At 57.1% G+C, this 18,943-nt stretch overlaps 2 protein-coding genes across 7 annotated transcripts in view; one reads left to right on the top strand and one right to left on the bottom strand.

Annotated features, from left to right (window-relative positions):
- Window positions 1–16,028, top strand: part of VEZT (vezatin, adherens junctions transmembrane protein) — a 43,280-nt gene extending 27,252 nt beyond the window's left edge. For 2 of the 6 annotated variants that reach the window (XM_064154884.1, XM_064154883.1), the window contains exons 10-12: window positions 794–894; window positions 1,369–1,576; window positions 3,863–9,029. In XM_064154884.1, the coding sequence (XP_064010954.1) occupies window positions 794–894; window positions 1,369–1,576; window positions 3,863–4,401 (848 nt within the window). In that variant the 3' untranslated portion in view covers window positions 4,402–9,029. Of the gene's footprint in view, window positions 1–793; window positions 895–1,368; window positions 1,577–3,107; window positions 9,030–13,903; window positions 14,246–15,682 lie in introns of those variants that run through there. The other 4 variants (XM_064154886.1, XM_064154885.1, XR_010304950.1 and 1 more) reach the window with 3 other exon arrangements.
- On the bottom strand, window positions 10,171–16,816 carry RLIG1 (RNA 5'-phosphate and 3'-OH ligase 1). The gene is made up of 7 exons (XM_064154887.1): window positions 16,693–16,816; window positions 15,150–15,267; window positions 13,980–14,075; window positions 13,016–13,132; window positions 12,491–12,685; window positions 11,606–11,775; window positions 10,171–11,008 (listed from the first exon to the last, which is right to left on the bottom strand). Exons 1-7 carry the CDS (start codon window positions 16,780–16,782, stop codon window positions 10,820–10,822), a joined length of 975 nt encoding a protein of 324 aa, XP_064010957.1. The 5' UTR covers window positions 16,783–16,816; the 3' UTR covers window positions 10,171–10,819.
- Window positions 16,817–18,943: the final 2,127 nt, after the last annotated feature.

The raw sequence follows: 18,943 nt of genomic DNA, 5'->3' as shown, positions 1-18,943 counted from the left end.
ATGCTGTGGCAGCAGGCAGTGGTGTCTAAGGGAATGCTCAGCACTTGCTGCACCAGAGCACAGAACAGAATCATGGAATCAGAGAGCTTGGGAACACCTCTAAGGTCACACAGTCCAACCTTCTTCCCAGCAGCTCCATGGACTCTGAACCATGGCCCCAGCTGCTGTGGCCTTGCCTTTCTTGAACACCTCCAGGGATGGGGACTCCAGCACCTCCTTGGGCAGACTCTGCCAATCTCTGACCACTTCTGCAGCCACAAAATTTTTCCTGATCTCTGACCTAACCTTCTGCTGGTGTGGCTTGAGGCCACTGCCTCTTGTCCTGTTAGTTACTAGGGAGAAGGAACCAAACCCACCTCACTCCAACCTCCTTTCAGAAGCTGCAGAGAGCAATGAGGTCTCCTCTCCACCTCCTCTTCTTCAGTCTAAACAGTCCCAGCTCATTCAGGCTCTCCTCACCACACCTCCTCTCCATCTGTGGTTCAGCTAACCAGTTCAACCAGCAGAGCAGTGGGGACAGCATTTGTGGTGTCAGCTGTGAGCAGTGCTGGGGAGGGAGCTGCTTCTGGTTGCTTAGACTCAGTGCTGAGAGGAAATCTTTCATGACATAGCAGCTGTGTAGATCTGTTCCATATCTTTAGCAGTGTCTCATAACTGTGCTGAGCACTTCAACAATTTCTTTATGTCACCCAGTTTGAAAATGCCTGGACCCTGCCTGAGTGAGCCAAAAGCATCACTCAACTTTCAGTCTCTTCCCTTCTCTTTTTAATCCCTTTTCTTCTTTCCCCCCAAGGCAAAGCCGAAGTCTCCTGTGACAGCCTGCAGCGCACTGCAGTCCCTTTAACCCAGCCTGCCATATACATAGAGAACAGAGACCCAGTCCCTGAGGAGCAGGTAAAACAAAGGGACAAGCTCAGACAACACCTGGGGCTTGTCTGCTGCACCCCTTCCTTTCTGCACAGCATCCCAGAATGGGAAGGGTTGGAAGGGAATCCTCCAGTGCAAGGCCAGCACCAGAGCAAGGTCACCCGGGGCAGGGCGCACAGGAGCACACCCAGATGGGTTTGAAAAGCCTCTAGGGGCAGCCTGCTGCAGCGCTTAGCACCCTCACATGAAGAAGTGTCTCCTGGTGTTGGTCACCCTGTATGGAAGAAAGTCCTAGGTGACTGCAGTAAAGTTAACTTCCAGTGAGGGGACCTGCTCCACACTTAGGCAGAGCTGGGAGCAGAGTCGGGTCCTCTGGGTCTGCTCGGGCTGGGCTCCATCCGGCTGCCGTGGTTGGCTTCTGAGATCTCTTGCTTGTGCTTCAGGGCAGGAGCTAGACTGGCAGTGCAGACCAACATCTTGTTTCTTTCTTTCTGCCATTAGGAGCTGGAAGCCTATGTGGATTATTCTGACTCAGAGAATGAATGCAGAAGGGAAGATTTGTACTGCTTCTCCCATGAAGAGAGAGAGAGACAAGAACGCGAGAGGCAGGAATCGAAGAGGGTGTTACAGGAGCTCAAATCTGTGCTGGGATTTAAAGCTTCGGAAATAGAAAGGCAGAAGTGGAAGCAGCTGCTCTTCAGTGACCATGGTAGGCACTGCTCCTGACTAACCAACTCATCACTGAGAGAGGGCTGGGCTCTGCTTGCCACCAGCTGCTGGCTGGGGGAGCACCGGGACAGGGCTGAGCTATAGCAGAGTCCTTGGCAGAGATTTGCTGTTCTGTCTCATTTTACTATCTGGTGAAAATACCTCAGGGAAATGGGAACTGGGCTCAAAATAGGGAGCTGAATTGTTAACCTCACAAAATATGAAGATGGCAAAAAGAGGATTGTCAGGCCCTGGACCCCTCAAACTGAGCTGACTTCCATGGCTTTCCAGTAAAGAGGAATTTAAATTAGGGTGCATAAATAAATCATTCTTCAGAATGTAAAGAGAGCAGCAGAGCTGATCCCAGACCTACAGAACTAGGTTAAAGTGAAGAGCTAGGCTTTGAAATAGCAAAGGCTGATCAAAGAGCAAGCCTGGCTCTTGTTCCCAGGAGAGACTGAGCACAGAGTGGGTTTGAAAGCAAAGCCAAAGCCCAGCCCTCTGAGGGCTGCTGGGTAGCTCCATCCCCTTGCAGCTCAGGGCAGGACTAGGACATTCTCTCTTGCCTCAGCCAGCTGTCTGTGTCCCAGCTGCAGGGCTGGGAGCAGCTGCAGTGCTTTCCCCCTTTGGTTTGTTCTCTGTTCAGTTGGCAGTACTTGCTCCTCTCCTTTCCCCCTCTTTGTCCCGTTTTCATTCCTGCCTCTTAAAGACAGGTTATGAGAAGCCCTCTAAAGAACTGCACTGGGGTGTTTCAAACAGCCTGGAGTCTGGCAGCACAGCCCAGGGCTCTGGCACAAAGAGAAAGGCCTGGATTGCATCTGTCAGTCAGGTAGTGGCAGCACGCAGCAGCAGAGCACTGCTGTTGGGGAGATTGTTTCTTTTGACTTCAGACTCACAAAAACATCTCCCCACGACTGTCTCCTGTGTGTTCACTTAGCTACAACGATGGCAAAAGAAGGACTTGGGCCATTCACAGAGTCACAGCATGGCAGGGCTTGGGAGGCACCTCCAGAGGTCACCCAGGCTGACCCCCTGCCAGAGCAGGAGCACCCAGGGCAGGGCACACAGGAACAGTGCAGCAGGGTTTGAAAGTCTGCAGAGAAGACTTCTCAGCCTCTCTGGGCAGCCTGCTCCAGGCCTCCAGCACCTTCACACCAAAGAGGCTTCTCCTCATGTTGAGGTGGAACCTCCTGGGTTGCAGCTTGTACCTGTTGTGCCTTGTCCTGCTGCTGAGCACCACAAAGAGAGCCTAGCATCTTGTCCCACCTGCCCACAGGAAGCAGGGACACCTCCAACCAGATCAGGTTGCCCAGGACCCCAGCAGGTTGGACCATGACTGTCTGCAGGGCAGTTCCAGTGGCAGTGTTTGAGTGTGCTGTGGTCTGTGCCAGCCCTGCCCACGCTCCTGCTCCCAGCTGGCTGGAGTCATAGTAGCTGAGCTAGGGTGCCATGGAGAGCTCCTCATGCCATGCATTGTGTTTCCTGTGCAAAGTTTGTCTATTTGCCAGAGTTATTTTCATCTCTGCTTGCAGGGGTAAAGTCAGAATGGAATTAGAAAGGGGATGGCAACTTGGGAATCTGCTGTGGCCGCTCTCAGTTGTGTTCGTGCTGCTACTCTAATGGAGCTGCTGCAGCTTAGGGCCTCTCTCCGTGGAGCTGGACAAGTTCTTCTTCATGGAGTGATTGTACCAAGTTGAGCTAACCCTTAACCCCGGGAGGAGAGACTTGCTGGCAAGCATCCCCTTGCTGGCAGTGGGACTGGCTGCTGCTACTAACGTCAAGAGAGGCTTAAATTAACCCACCCTGTTTGTGAGGACACCTTCCCTGGCTGTGTGAACACAGGCTGTGTGGCTTTGCTGTGCTGTCTGAGACCAGATCTTGCCTGGAAGGACTTGCTGCTGGCTCAGCTGTCTGTGTTGGATTAGGTAAAGTGTGGCTCCAAGGAGGGGCAGCTCCCAGCTGCACACAGTGCGGTGCTGCACCCTGGGTCTGTCCACTTCCAGTGCCTCATCCGTGGTGATGCCAGCTCCAAACGGGCTCAGTTTCCTGCTGTCTCCTTATGTCACAGGTCTGCAGGAGTAGTTCCAGCAGGCAGCTTTCACAGTGCACTTCAGCCTTGTGAGGAGAGAACACTTTTATTTCAAGTGTTGTTTGCTTTGGGGTTTGTTTCTGTTGCTTTCAGAGGGATTTTTTTAGCCATTCTGACCCTTACACTCTTTATAACTAAATTGTTTCTATCCAGCAGCTTGCTTTTAGTTATCATTTACTTTTCCCCCCCCTTTTCAAGCTGCAGTGAAACCCTTGTCTCCTGTAGAACCACTGAAGCTACTGAATTATTTGGAGTCACAGATGAATTCAGATACAGAAAAGCAGAACTGTAGCCAAAGGTGTGACAGATCTGAAGAAACAGATCCAAAAGGGAGCTGTGCTGACAAAAGCAGGACAGAGCCTTTGCCTGAAGATCCTGAGGTGGAGGGCAGTGAAGGCAGTGCTGCTGAGGAAGGTGTCTGTGTGAGGGCTGAGGAAGGAATGTGTTCCCAGCATGAAGGGGGAGAACCGAAGAGCAGCAGCTTGGCTGGAGCAGAGGGTTCGGAGCCTCCCTCGAAGGATGCTTTGCACTCCAGAATCAAGCATAGGCTGGCCCAGCTCCACACAGCCACAGACCTGAACTTCACCTCGGGGCTGGCTGCACAAGCTGCTGCCAGGTCCTTCACTTTTACTACAATGCAAGAGGAGACTTTTGGAGATGAGGAGGAGGAGTGTGAAGACCATGTGGAGGACTGCCAGAGTGAAGCTGGAGGCTCTGAAAGTGATGGACAATGCTAAGTCTGAGATGACTTTTGTTAGACCAACAGCAGGCAATTGGATGGAACAAACCTGAGGTGGGGGTGCAAAGACTGAAGTTGGATGGAGAAAAATGAGAGCTCAGTGTAAAGCAGCTGCAGGTCTGAGTCACCGAGCAGGACTTGTGGATGTGTGGGCAGTGTGCAGGTAAGAGGAGCGCAGGCTGCCTTCAGGAGGCAGTTGGCTGCTGCCTTGTGAAGGTCCTAGTGGTTGGGGTTGCAGTCTGTGTTTTCTGCTTGCTTTATTTCCACTAACATCTCTCCTGGTGGTTATTTGTTTGGTCTAGAGAGCAGGGACAGAGTATCTGCAGTTGCAAGCCTCCACTGGGACTTTTCTTCTCTGGCTCTGTTGTGGCACCAATGTTTGTTCCAACCAAAGCCCCCCAGCCAGGCCATTTCTTGTGGAGGAGCCTGAGCTGTTCCCTATGCTCTTCCCCACCACTTCTTGTTTCATTCCTGTGCCTGCAGTGTGTTGCTAAGCCAGGGCAGGGCGTTGTGATCCTGTGCTTAGTGACCTGGCTGCCATCTGGAAGGCAGAATTTGAGATCGGCACATGAGGGAAGCAGTGCAAAGGAATCATGCTTCAGGTTAAGGCTTCTTTGCAAACTTAGGAAGGGTTAATACATGCCAACCACAGAGCTCAGCTGCTCCACCCTCTCCACCATGCCCAGGGACACCTCTCAGCTACACTCAGCTGCTCAAGGTCTCATCCAGCCTGGCCTGCAACACCCCCAGCAAGGAGGCAGCCGCAGCCACAGCCTCCCTGGGCAGCCTGGGCCAGGCTCTCACCACCCTCACACTCAACAGCTTCTGCCTCAGCTCCACTCTCAGCCTGCTCTGCCTCAGCTCCAAACCATTGCCCCTTGGCCTGCCTCACACCCCCTCAGCACAGCTCCCTCTGCAGCCTTCCTGCAGGATGCCTTCAGCTCTTGGCAGCAGCTCTGAGGTGCCCTGGAGCCTTCTCCTCTGCAGGCTGCAACCCCCCAGCTCCCTCAGCCTGTGCTCACAGCAGAGCTGCTCCAGCCCTGCCAGCATCTTTGTGGCCTCCTCTGGGCTCTCTCCACAGCTCTGTGTTTCAGCAGAGCAGAGCCAAGGGGCACAATGTCCCCTCTTACCCTCTGCCCACACTGCTCTGGCTGCAGCCAGCACACAGCTGCTTGCTGGGCTGCAGGAGGCACTGCTGGCTGCTGGGGAGCTGCTCAGCACCCAGCACCCCCAAGGCTCTTTCCTCAGGGCTTCTCTCAGCCCCTTCTGCACCCAGCCAGGCTCAGTGCCTGGGCTTGGCCTGGCCCAGCTGCAGACCCTTGCACTTTCAGATCAGATCAGGGATCAAACTGAAGGCTTCTGTGGCAGGTTTGTGGAAGCTTGGACTTGTCCCTTCCAGCCCAGTCCATGAATGGCTCTGGGAACGCTGGCACTTACTGCAGCCACAGCAGAAGGGATCAGGCTGGGGTGCAGCAGCCCAGGGGGCACCACCCCTCTGGTGGCTGTTGGCTTTCAGATGTGACTCTGCCTTCCCAAACACCAGCTGTGTTTCACAGGTAGCTGCAGCTCTGTGTCATTAGTGGACTTGATTCATGCTGCAGTCTTCCTATTTAGAGCCAGCTTCCTGACCTTCTGCAGCTGCACAGTCCTGAGCTGAACACAGGCTGACAGGCAGTGCCCAGAGCCTCCCCCAGCAGCTGCTGGAGCCTCCTGCTGCTCTGCAGAGGATCCTTGCTCCCTGAGCTGCTGCAGATGCCCAGGTCAGGCTTTAGGGCCATTTGTCATTGGTGTTAGAGAGCTCTGCCCTCCTTTGTTCAGGCTGACAGAGCTCTGTGTGATGTCTGAGCTGGCAGCCCAGGCGTTGAGGAGGATGATAGCTTCTCTTGGTAGAGAGCTGATTACTCCTCTGATGTACACTCCAAAGGGCAATAATGTGTGCAGCCCTCAGTGGTCTCAGCCCATCTCAGTGTGGCCAGGAAGGACTCTCCAGGCCTTTCTCTGCAGTGGTCCTCTCACCTTGAGCCAGGCGGGTGGATGGGACTCTGCTGCTTGTTCTTCCTCCAGCGCTGTCTCTCTTTTAGAAGTCTTCAGCTCTCCTGCAGCCAGCTCCTTAGGAGCTTGCTCACTTCTGCCCTTCACTTCTGAGTGTGCTGTCTCCATGAAATCCCAGGGCAGGCAGCCTATCTGCTCTGGCTTTTCTTCCAGGAAGCTCTGACCTACCTTCCAGCCTGGCCCTCCTGTTCCTTCCTGGACCTCACTTTCCTTGTTTGATGCTGGGATGGAGATGTCTCCTCAGGGGCTGGTCCTTGAACACAGGTTGCTCCTCACTTCACCTCTTTGTAGCAGAAGGGTGGTTCAGCTGTGGCTGAGTCTGCATCCCCCTGACCAAGCTTGCTCCTTGCTGCAGCAAGGGCTGAGACATTGCTCTCCAGCTGCTGTGCATTGGCTCCACAGCTGCCCAGCCTTGAGCTCTGAGAGCTCAGGGCTCTAGGTTGCGCTTGACCCTTTGCCACTGTCAGAGAGCTGTGTTTGCAGAGCACAGCTCCTGCTGAGCCTTGCTGACCTAGTGAGCAGCACTGCTGCCTTGTTGCTGAATGTCAGGAAGGTTTTCTTTCCATACACACCCAGAGGTGCTCTCTGTGCTCCACGTGGCTGCTGCCAGCTGGCACTGCCAGGCCTGTCTGGCACAGAGGTTGTGTTTCTCTCACTTCAGGTACCTACTCAGAAGGCAAACACAAATGTCAGCACCAGGCCTGAGCTCTCTCGTGGGCAGCAGGCTGTGGGGCAGTGCAGGTGCCCTCTGCTCTTGCCCCTTGCATTGGAAGGCTTTGCCAGGCTGTGTCTGCTGCTGGGGCCTCGCAGCTGGGCACTGGGGGTGCCCACATGCCCACCTGCCTTGTCTCCACGCAGCTTCCCAGCGACTCCTGCAGGCTGAGCAGCTCCCAAGCCGGGCCCTAGGGGCAGCAGAGGCTGCCAAGGGGAGCGCAGGGCAGGAAAGCAGAAGGCTCCTGCTGAGCTGCTGTGTAGCTGGGTAATAAAGGAGAGCTGCGAGAGAAGAGGAAATGTTGAGGAGAGACTGCAGCGAGGGGCTCCTGGCAGGGCTGCAGGGCCAGTCAGAGGCGGCACTCTGAAGCCCGCAGCTGGGCAGCGTGGGGACAGGAAGCCATGGGCAGCTCCTGGGGCCTGGCTCTGCTCTGCCTGACGCAGTGTGAGCTGCCCCTGGGGCTCCTGCCTTCAGCGGCTCCAGCGCCCTGCCTGGGCTGGCTCCCCCGGCGCTGCTCTGCACCTGCTGCCAGTCACTGATACTGCTTTGAGGGCAGCCTGGAGCAGGGCTTTGAGGCAGGCATGAAGCCTGGCAGCAGGCTCCAGCAGCCAGGTTCTGGTTAGGATGGAGGCAGAGGCAGGAGGGCAGGCCTGGGGCCTGCCTTTGCTTTCTGATGTTTTCCCAAACCCTTTTGTCTCTGGTTCTTACCAAGTGCCATGGCCACAGGTTTCTGGAACACCTCCAGGCATGGGCACTCCACCACCTGCCCGGGCAGCCTGTGCCAACCCCTGACCAGTCTTGCAGCAAAGGAATCGTTCCTAATATCCAACCTAAGCCTCCCCTGGCGCAGCTTGAGGCCATTTCCTCCTGTCCTGAGAGAAGAGCCCAGTCCCCTGGCAGGCAGTCCCTTGCAGCATCCCTTGGCTGGCTGGGCACAGGTAGGGCTTCAGCCTGGCCTCTGGAGATGTCTTCTGCTTGTCCAGCAGTGTGGCTCCTAAGGAAATGACTTTGTACACTTTGCCAGTGCCAAAGCAGAGGCAGCAGCACAGTGTCTGCAGCCTGGGGGCTCCCTCAGAGTGCTCAGGCTGCTACCAGGGCAGAGGCTGGGTGCTGCTGATGGCAGGGGCCGTGGCTGCTGCACTCCTTGCTGTCAGCCCTCCCTCTGGGATGCACAGGGCTGGAGGATAGGTTGGACTGGGTGATCTTGGAGGCCTCTTCCAAGCTGGTTGATTCTGTGGTTCTCTGTGGGACCTTAGGGCTGTGGAGCACTCTTCTCCCTCAGGTGTGACTCCCCTGACTGGCATCTCCAGGAGGGAAGGCTTAGAGGTGAGGGAGGGAGAAAGGCCAGAGCGTGCTGCTGGGAGGCAGAGGAAGCCTGCTGAGGCAGGAGCAGTGCACCTCTTGGCCTGACCAGTGCCTAATTTGCAGTGCAAAGGCCTTGCTGACCCTTTGCTGCTTCCAGGTTGGTTTGTTTTCATGTGGAATGCTGAACAGACCCAGTTGCTTCTGCTGGAAGAAGCCTGCCCACCGAGAGGGGTCTGTGATGCTTTCCTTGGCCTGGAGGTGCTTCAAGTGCTGGGGGAGCTCTCCAGCTGCAGACATCCTGCAGGACCTGGCACTCCCACTTCACACTTTGCTCTGTAGGAACTGGACTTTCCTATACTGCCAAGAATGTACAGATCTAGCTGAAGACTTAAGATTGTATCTTTTTGAGCAAGCCTCTTTCTTCAGCCCTCCAAGCCCTGCTCCCTGTTTCTCGACTTCTCTGCTGATTTATTAGACACTTGTGGTAATTGTGTACCTCTTTGTACCAGCTGTGTTGCTGTATTTCTCCTTCCTCTCATTAAAACCTCTTCTTCTCACCCCTCTGCTCTGCTGCTGCATCTTGGGAATGCTCATCCCACACCAGGGGATGTGGGCTGGTGGTGTGGGGCTGCCTGGGCTGGAGCCAGACCAGTCCTAGAGAGCCAATCCTTTGGACTCCACTGTTCCCCTGCCCCCAGCCTGTGGCCACTTGGACTGCATTAGGCCTCCCCGGGCTGCTTTGGCAACACAGTTCATGCTTTTGTTAGATCCTGGAATGGTTTGGCTTGGAAAAGCCCTCCCAAGATCACCCAGTCCAACCCCTCTGCTAAAACCATGGCCACTGCCAGCAGCGTGGCAGGGATTCAGACCCTGTGCCTCGCTGCTGGTAGGAAGTGACCCTCTCAGCCTTCTCTCCAGGCTCAGCAGCCCCAAGGCACACAGAGGGTCCAGTGCCTTCAGCTCCCTGCTGACCTCCCTTGGACTCTCTCCAGCAGATCCCTGTCACACTCAAACTGGACACAATACTCCAGGTGTGGGCTCAGCAGGCCAGAGCAGAGGGGCAGCAGAACCTCCCTGCCCTGCTGGCCACACTATTGCTGCCTGCTCTCGGCCACAAGGGCACTTTGCTGCCCCATGCAGAACTTGCTGTGTACCAGGACTCCGAAGTCCTTCTCCATGGAGCTGCTTTCCAGCTGGGCAGCCACTCACCTGTGCATGGTGTGGTTCCTCCCCAGGTGCAGGTCCCTTCACTTACTCTCGTTGACCCTCCTGAGGTTCCTCAGCCTGCCCAGGTCTCACTGAAGGGCTGCACAGCCTGATGGGGTGTCCGTGTGGTGTCATCAGCAAGCTGCCCAGGGGCACACACAGTACCCTGCAGGAATCCTGCAGGCACAGCTGCTTCAAATGGGCTTCAGATCTTCCAAACTTGCTCTGCAGAGTGGTTTGCTGGTGGATTTCCTTCTCCCTTCCAGGGTGTTCAAGGTCAGGCTGGATGAGGCCTGGAGCAACCTGGGCTGGTGGAGGTGCCCACCCCCATGGCAGGGGTGGGTACTGGATGAGCTTTGAGGTTCCTGCCAACCCAACCCATTCTAGAAGACCCAAGAAGCACTGAGGTGCTGCTGGAGGAGCTCTGGGTGTGAACTTGCTACAGCTGGCTGCAGGCTGTCCCAGCACAGAGCAAGTAAAGACAACTCCAGCAAGAGTCCATTCTCACCTTTATTGTTTCTACACCACCTGAGCTCACATGCCCTCGGGGAGGGTTGCTCACCGAGCTGCAGCCTGCACACAGGCACCAGTGCAGCTCCTGCCTCTGCTCCGCAGGCTCTCGCAGCAGGACCGGGGCAGTTCCTGTCTTTGCCCTTCGGTGCCCCACGGCAGCAGGGCTGCAGCTCAGGAGGTTTTCCAGTACCAGCACAATGCTGCAGGTTAAATAACACAGGGAGACACTTTCCCTGCAAAGGGAATTGTTACAACTGTAAACAAACGGATCCAGTCCCAGGACTGTTTCTGGTCCCACCTGCAAGCTGCCCCTTCCTGCTCAACCTAAGCAGAGCAGCAGCCTGAACCCCCAGGAGCCAGTGTGGTGTGACTCTGCCGACAGCAGTGGCCTTTAGCCTTAGCTAAGCCACCAGGACCAGCCCGTGAGAGACAATAGCCTCCTGGTTGTCTCCTGACCTAATCCTCATGGCTGCCAGAAGAGGACTTCTCAGAATGAAATGGGTCACTGAGGAAAGTGTGACAGGTCCTGGCCTGCTGCCCAGGCTGGGACAGCTCCTGCAGAGTTCCACGGCAGGCAGAAGTGAGAGGAAGGCAGCACAGCAAACAGGTCACCTAGCAGAGAACTGTTTCAAGGATCAAACTTGATGTCTTGGAGTCTGTCAAATCTTTGCCCATCCAGCTTGGCAAAACAGTGGAACAAACTCTTTGGTTCAAAGTCAAAGTGGTGTTCAGTTGTGTGGAAGGAGATGACCACAGGCTGGGAACTCAGGTGAGGCTCTGCCAGGGGCCAGCGCAGGCCAAGGTGGTGGCGATGCAGCTGCAGGGGAAGAGAGAGAAAATCAGATCAGGGACCTGAGAGCCCCACAGGTGCCAGCCTGGCACCCCCTGTGCTGCTGGGGTCAGTGCTGCAGCCCCAGATCCTGCAGGGTAACCCATGGCCATTGGCAGTGCTTGGCCTGGAGGCCAGCGCTCCCAGAAATGCACTTAGCAGGGACAGGCGTGAGGAGCTGCCGCTGGCTGGTGCCTGTGCAGAGCCAGCCAGCGACCATGCAACCAGAGAGCTCTCTGGGTTGGGAAAGCCCTCCAAGGCCACCCAGTCCAACACCACCACGCAGCCCCAAACTACTCTTTGACAGGCTCAGTGACCCTAAGGCCCAGGGCAGGACATGGCAGTGTGGTGTGCTGCCATGGCAGTGACACTGCTGCCAGCTGAGCACTGCCTACTGCAGCGTGCAGAGCAAGACAGAAGAGACAGCCTCACAATTCCTGACGTTGTGAAGGGTTATCTATTTAGAGTCATGGATTCATGCAAGGGTTGGGTTGGAAGGGACATCAAAGCTCACCCAGCTCCACCCCCATGCCATGGGCAGGGACACCTTGCACCAGCCCAGGCTGCTCCAGGCCCTGTCCTCACCTTGATTAAGCTGCCATCATGGCAGTGCCACACAATTCCTTCCACCTTGCCCTCGCTGCAGCCCTCAAACCAGGAGAGGAAGGCTTTGTGTGCCAGAGCAGGGGGGTTCTGGATTTCAAAAGCTCCATGTGGCACAAGAAGGTGAATTGGCTGCTTCTTGCTTCCCAGTCCTGTGCCAAGAGACAAGCAAACACCTTCCTGCTAGCTGTGGGAGAGCTGGGACTGCCCTCACCTTTGCTGTCCTGGCTCTCTCCAGAGCACCCTACCAAGGCAGGTTGCTGTGAGGCACTAGAGCTGAGTCCTGGCTTGCAGAGAGTGGTCAAGCAGGTTGCCAAGGATCAGCTGCCTCCTCCTCCTGCAGCTTTACTTCTGTCAAATCAGCAGCACGCAGGTTTATACAACAGGCTGCACCTCAGACCCTCTGCTCAGCTCACACAATGGGTTGGACTGGAGGGGACCCTGAAGGTCACCCAGTGACAACCCCCTCATCCCTGATGGGCCTTTTGTTCCAAGGCTTTTAAAGGGAGAAGCTACAACCAAAATCCAGCTTGAGTTACATTTCCTTAACAAATATTCATCATTTAAGGACTGGAACTCAGGAGCAGCTCTGTGGGCTGAGACCAGGATAGCTGAGTAAAATGTTCTGCTTTAATGGACAGCATCAGAAGAGCAAGTGAAAAAAAAGGGTAACTCCTAAGGAACCTGAGGTGGAGAGAGGTCTGGTGCACAGCAATGGTTTCAACAAGTCAGCTCTCTGAGGTGCCTTGGGGCAAGAGCTCTGAGGCAGCCCTTCCCTCTCCACATCCAGACTCCTGCCTCAGAAGCTTGGGCTGAGCTGGGGCAGGGCAGAGTTCACTCCCTGAGCAGAAGCCCAGGCACACTCACCGTATGGATTGGCATTGATGTTGGTGCCAATCAGCTCCAGGGTCTGCTCCAGCAGCTCTGCCAGGGGCACAGGGCTGATCTCCAGCAGGCCTGGCTCTATGTGGGGCCTCAGCAGCAGAGCCACTCCAGCCTCATCACTGACAGCAGCGCAGTGCCAGCAGTGCTGCTTGCTGTGCTTCTCCACGGGCACCCAGCCTAGGGCAGGACACTGCAGTCAGCCAGGCACTGCAGCTGGCACATGCCTGCTGGCACTGCACAGCCACTGTGGCCCTGCAGCCACAACCAGCAAGAGAACTGTGTGTGCTATGGCAGAGAGGAACCCAACCCCACCCTGCCTCCAGCTGCAGGGCTGCCAGCCTGCAGCCAGCCACACTGCTGGGCAGGAGAGCAAAGCCTCTGCACAGGCCAGCAGTGAAGCACAGGCCCAGTGCTTCCTGCAGAGGTTGGCTGCTGCTGCCAGCTCCTGAGCCAAACCCAGCTCAGGGCAGCAGTGCAGGCCCCTGGCTCCCACCTCCCCAGGGGTACCTGGCATGTGGCCGTTCTCATCAGGCAAAGGGCTGCCATTAGAGAACTCGATGTCCTTGGCTGGGATCCAGGTGTCTGGCACAGGCCTAAAGTCCTCTTCGACGTTCCAGAGGAATTCTGGACACAGAAAGGAGACATTCAGGCAGTGGCAGACTGAGCCCATCTCAGCCCTTCGCTGTCTCCCCATGCAAGGATCCAAGCACCACCCTGGTTTAACAGGCAGCCCTCCCGAGGGCTCAAGGTCAGGCTGGATGCAGGCAGGGCAGTGGGAACTGGATGATCCTCGAGGTCCCTTTCGACCTTGCCATCTGCAATCTCCAATTCCATCAGGCCCCATGGACCTCTGAACACTCAGCTGGTGCCTTAGAATTTCAGCAGCCAGAGATGGAAGTCCCTGTTCCCACCACTGCCTTATCAGCTGTAGGCCTTCACCCAATCAATTCCAGTTCCAAGTTCTCTCAAAGGTAAGAGTGACATTACAAAAAACTGGAGCAGCAGGCTCAGGGACCTGGAGTGGAGAAGAGGAGGCTGAGGGGAGACCTCATTGCTCTCTGCAGCTCCCTGAGAGGTGGCTGCAGTGAGGTGGACACTGGGCTCTTCTGCCAAGGATCAGGTGACAGAAGAAATGGCCTGAAATTGTGCCAGGGGAAGGTTAGGTTGGAGATGAAGGAAAATTTGTTTGCTGCAAGAGTGGTCAGGGACTGGCACAGGCTGCCCAGGGAGCTGGTGGAGTCCCCATGCCTGGAGGTGTTCCAGAAAGGTGTGGCCATGGCACCTGGGGGCATGGTTTGGTGGCAGTGTTGGGGCTGGGTTGATGATTGGACTGGGTGATCTCAGAGGCCTTTTCCAGCCCAAACCCAAATCCTGTGATTCTTTGCTCACTGACAGCTCCTGTGCCAGGCTGGAGGTGCTCAGCTGCTGGGTCCCTCTGGAGCCCCACGGCAGGAGGGAAGCCCTCACTGACCTCTGCAGTCGTCCAGCGCATACAGGGAGCGTCTGAACCTCTTCTCAGCCTGCTTGGTAGGTCTCCGGTCCAGCCTGGCCCACAGACAAGGCTTCCCTGCAGCATCCAGAGGGAGAGAAGCAGCAGGTCACTGAGCAAGCACAGCCTGCAGCCTGCCACAGCTAACGGCTGGAACCCTCCTCTGCCCCAGGAGGACTTGAGCGTGTCCAGAGAAGGGCGAGGAGGCTGGGGAGAGGCCTTGAGCACAGCCCTACGAGGAGAGGCTGAGGGAGCTGGGATTGGTTAGCCTGGAGAAGAGGAGGCTCAGGGGAGACCTTATTGCTGTCTACAACTACCTGAGGGGAGGCTGTGGCCAGGAGGAGGTTGCTCTCTTCTCTCAGGTGGCCAGCACCAGAACAAGAGGACACAGCCTCAGGCTGTGCCAGGAGAGATTTAGGCTGGAGGTGAGGAGAAAGTTCTTCCCTGAGAGAGTCATTGGGCACTGGAATGGGCTGCCCGGGGAGGTGGTGGAGTCACCGTCCCTGGAGCTGTTCAAGGCAGGATTGGATGTGGCACTTGGTGCCATGGTCTGGCCTTGAGCTCTGTGGTAAAGGGTTGGACTTGATGATCTGTGAGGTCTCTTCCAACCTTGGTGAGACTGTGAGACTGTGACTCAGCAATCTCAGCTCAGTAATCGCTGTTGGCAGCCTCTTGCCTGCTCTCACACAAGGGTCAAGGCCACGACCAAGTGGTGCAGTGAGCCACAGCTTCTCCTTTCCTCCTGACCCCTACACTTCTGACTCTTCCCAAGGAAATTAGACACCTTTAATTATACAGATTCTAGTGTGCAGAGCAGCCTTAGTAATGAGAAGTGTTTGAGCTGATAACTGGCTCACAGCCTGCCCATGGCAGGGGGGCTACAACTAGATACCCTTCAAGGTCCCTTCCAACCCAAACCATTCTTTGCCTCTATGAGTTGAGCAGAAGGAGGAAGCAGCCAATTGCATCAGTTCCTATCTCCTGTTTATGTGGTGGAGGTGAGGCTACCTGAGGATGAGACCTGTGCTGCTATGGGAACTATTTGTGCCCAAAATGTGTCACGAGTGGGATTCATCCAATAAACCACACAACAGAAGTAAAAGAAGCTTCTGGTCAGCAATGGAATCTGCAGAGGGATCATCTTCTCTTTACCTTTGTAGGCAGTGACATAGCAGCAGGTCCCATCCACCTTTTCAGTAGCAATGGCACTGGACAGATCTGCCTCTAAAGCTGTTCCACTGAGAGTGTCAGTTGCCAAAACTTTAAATGGCTGAAAAGAAGACAATTATTGTAACCCCTCGGCATGGCTCTGTCACTGCCTTGTTCTCAGCTGGCCTCTCCTAGCCTGCTAGTGCACACCATACTGCTGCCCTCCAGTACTCTGGTGCTTCAGGATGGGACAGGCTGGGAAATGCTCTACAACAGAGGCAATCTTTAGCAACCCCCCTGCTTCTTTTGCATCCTTGATGAAGCCAGAGGTGACAGTGCACGTGAACAAGGAGGGCTCCAGCCCAATGCTATGAGACTTGGAAGGGTCTACCTGTATTAGACACTCATCAGCTGCCTGGATTCAGTTTGCTGTGTGACCACTGCCCCTCCTCTCTCTCTCTCCTGGCAGTTCTGACTTTGAGGTGGTCACTGTCCCTTTCTGCTACCAAAACACAAAGTGAGTCTTTGTCTTGCAGGAGTCTCTGAAGAGAACTCAGACCTGATGAAGTGAGGACCTCCTGCAGGCTGTCACTGCAGCACAAGGCTGGGGTCTGGTTTAGCAACCACAATTAGCACACAGCATGGATGATTTAGTAAAGACTTAATGGAGATCACAGGGGAAATGAAAGTTTCCAGGATAGCAAGAAAACATTCCCACTGGCTTTCCCACCAGAGTCCTCTGAATTATCCTTGCCTGCACTTTGGAAAACTAACAGAGTGCATGCCAGCTCCAGTCCCCTGTCTGCTCCCTCCAGGTGAAGCAACAGCGGTGGGGCAGGTGCCCTCCGTGACCATCACAAGGCTGTGCTGGTTCCCAGAACTGACAGTGAAGTTACAGACGCCCTGGTGACAAGTCCAGCTCCTCCGGCCAGGACCAGCAGGAGGAAGCCACTCGGGCGGATTTCACCTCGCTGCGCAGCTGGCAGGCAGCAGCAGGTCCTGTTACCAAAACTGGGAAGCGCCAGCTGGAGGGGCACAGCTGGGCAGGTGAGTGCCCCCAGGAGGGCACAGCAGCACCTCCTGTATCTCAGGAAGGAACCGCTGTGATTAGCCTCTGCTGCTTTCACCCCGGGCAGTATTCCACATCTCACAGCCCGAGTGGATTCTGCTACCACAAGCCTGACCCTTAGGCTTGAGTAAAAGCAGACATGAAAGGCAAGCTGGTTTCCCCACCAGCACGGCAGGAGGATGCTCCCAGCCACGCCGCAGCGGCCTCGTCCGTTCAGCGACTAACACTCAGACGCGAGCAGGCTCGGGCAGAGCCTGGCCTCACCGCCGGGCAGAGCATGGCTCCAGACACCCTCCCGCACTGCGCAGGGGAGCGCCGCGGGAGCGTTCCCCCAACACCTCGGCATCCGCAGCACAGCTTTTCTGCGCTCGGCTGCCGCCAGGCCCGGCCGGATCGCCGCTGCCGTCACCTCCCCCGGGCGCATCCCCAGCGCAGGCAGCTCCCCCCCTGCACCCGGTGCCGCACCGCCCCGGGCACCTGGCGCTCCCGCTTAGCCGAAGGCTCCTCCTTCACTCGGGTCACGAACAAACACGGAACCTTCCTCTGCACGGCGCCTCGCCGCTCCATGGCCGCGCCTGCCGCCGCTCCCGCCGCCCGCCGCTCCCGCCGCCCGCCGCAACCGCGCCTGCGCGGGGGCCGCGGGCAGCGACGGCACCGGACCCGGGAGGGACGGCACCGGACCAGGGCGCAGCCGCCGCGGCACCGGAACAGGCGCAGCCGCCGCGGCACCGGAACAGACGCAGCCGCCGCGGCACCGGAACAGGGCGCAGCCGCCGCGGCACCGGAACAGGCGCAGCCGCCGCGGCACCGGAACAGGGCGCAGCCGCCGCGGCACCGGAACAGACGCAGCCGCCGCGGCACCGGAACAGACGCAGCCGCCGCGGCACCGGACCAGGGCGCAGCCGCCGCGGCACCGGACGCTCCGCTGGGCGCTGTCGTGGGCCGAGTAACGACTGCCGAGCAGCCACCGTCGGCGCCTCCCGTCGCGGCCGCAGCCGTTACCGGCCCGGCGCCTTCCCGCCCAGCCGCCGCCATGGCTGCCTGGCCCCAGGGTGCGGGGGAGCCTCCCTCCTCAGCTGGAGAGAGGGAAGCAGCCACACGGCAGGGTTGAAGGCAGACGGGCGGGAGGCGGAACGGGGGGCAGCTGACAGCCGAGTAAGGCCTGAGGTTGGCCTGATGGCAGAAGGATCAACTCAAGGTCGCAAGTCCTGCCAGCAGAGCTGCCCCAGGGTGGGCTTCCCTGCGTGGGCTCACAAGAAGCTTGCCCTGGGTCACAGCTGCCTTCAGGGCACATCCTCCTGCTCCACCATGGAGTTCTCCCCAGGCCGCAGGTGGAGACCTTCCCCAGGGACTTGCTGAGCTGCAGAACAACCTGGCTCACCGTGGTCTTCACCGCGGGCAGAACCTCTGCTCTGCCATCGAACACCTGCTCCGCTGCTGTGCTGACCCTCGTGCCTGCAGGGGTTCGCTCTGGCGGCTTTGCCCAGCAGTGTTTCCCTCTTGTTAACAGTTACCACAGAGGTGCCCCGTGGCAGGTCCACCTTGGAGCCACCCCAGTGCTATCAAAACCTGTCCCCCAATACCTGACCCTCTGCACCGCCTCTCGGCACAGCTGTGTAGGTGCCGGGGGTCCTTGTTCGCAGAGCTCCTCCTGTGGTCCCTGCCGGCTGCTGGCAGCTCAGCACTGCGGGACCTCGTCTGCTTCCCGGCGTTTCCCTCCCCTCGCCGCCCCGCTGGGTTGCGGGGCTGAGACCTTTCACCTGGTTCCTCTGCTCGCAGCTCTCCCCAGCCCTCCTCGCCTCGGCCCCGGCGAGCAGTTTCCTGCTGTGCGTCCTGCAGCCACCGCTTGGTTGCAGCGACAAGGTCCCGGTGGGCAGGCTGGTGAGGTTTGCCTCTGCAGGTCCTCTTGGGACCATCTGCTGGTACTCGAACCACTCCGAGTTTCTCATTCCAAAGTGGCACGGGGAGGGAAGCCCTGGGTGCAAGGATTTTGCCTTTGAAATAGTTCACAAAAGGGCAAAAAATCGACGGTCAAAAGATCTGTGCTAAAGGAAGAAAAAATGTCTGGTGCAGGAATTTTGGGTTAAAAATAGTCCCAAAGTAGTAAAACAATAAATGAGTCAACAGCTAAGAATTTGTGCCGCAGGAGGATGTCTTGGGTGCCAGTATTCTGGTTTAAAAAGTCCAACAAATGGATAAGAAGTAGCCCAAAATAGTGAGAGCTTAGTCCCTAGGCAGAGCTTTGTGCTCCAGGGAGAGGGAAGGCTGGGAGCAAGGATTCGGGCTGAAGTTAGTCCAAGCTGCAGTCAGTGCTCAGGGATTTGTCTTCCTGGAGCCAGAGGTTGGTCTCCAGGAGCGCAGTTCCTGCAGCCCGAACCTGAGCATCGTTTAAGCCGCCCCGGGCTGAGTTCTCTTCCCCACTGACAGGCTGCCGCGGGAGCCCCTGGCAGTGCCCAGCTGCCCACAGCCCACCCTGAAGCAGTGGGGCAGGGGGCAGCTGGTGGAGCAGGGGAGGTTACATGAGCCCCTGCTGCTGATGTCAGCAGCCCGGGGGAGCGGTTGGCAACCATGGAAGGGCAACATTCCAAACCGGCTGGCAACGGCCTGGGCCAGTTCAGCCAGGCAGGAGCAGGCAGCAGCTCCTTCGTTCAACTGTACCTGGCTGGCAGTTGGAGGCTTGTGCCCAACAAAGCAGCAGAGCTGAGCCCTGAAGCCGCGGAGAGGGCAA

This window comes from Pogoniulus pusillus, chromosome 15 (assembly GCF_015220805.1).
Source record: "Pogoniulus pusillus isolate bPogPus1 chromosome 15, bPogPus1.pri, whole genome shotgun sequence".
In the NCBI taxonomy this organism is placed as follows: domain Eukaryota; kingdom Metazoa; phylum Chordata; class Aves; order Piciformes; family Lybiidae; genus Pogoniulus; species Pogoniulus pusillus.
The sequence above is the reverse complement of the archived record's forward strand: the minus strand, read 5'-3'. Positions and strand labels throughout refer to the sequence as shown.

Coding starts and splice junctions, on each gene's coding strand:
- RLIG1 (XM_064154887.1), bottom strand. CDS start 16,782: ATGGAGCGGCGAGGCGCCGTGCAGAGGAAGGTTCCGTGTTTGTTCGTG. Junction 12,686..13,015: donor TGAGAACGGCCACATGCCAG/GTACCCCTGGGG, acceptor GTCCTGCCCTAG/GCTGGGTGCCCGTGGAGAAG. Junction 11,009..11,605: donor ATGATGGCAGCTTAATCAAG/GTGAGGACAGGG, acceptor CTTCCCCTGCAG/CTGCATCGCCACCACCTTGG.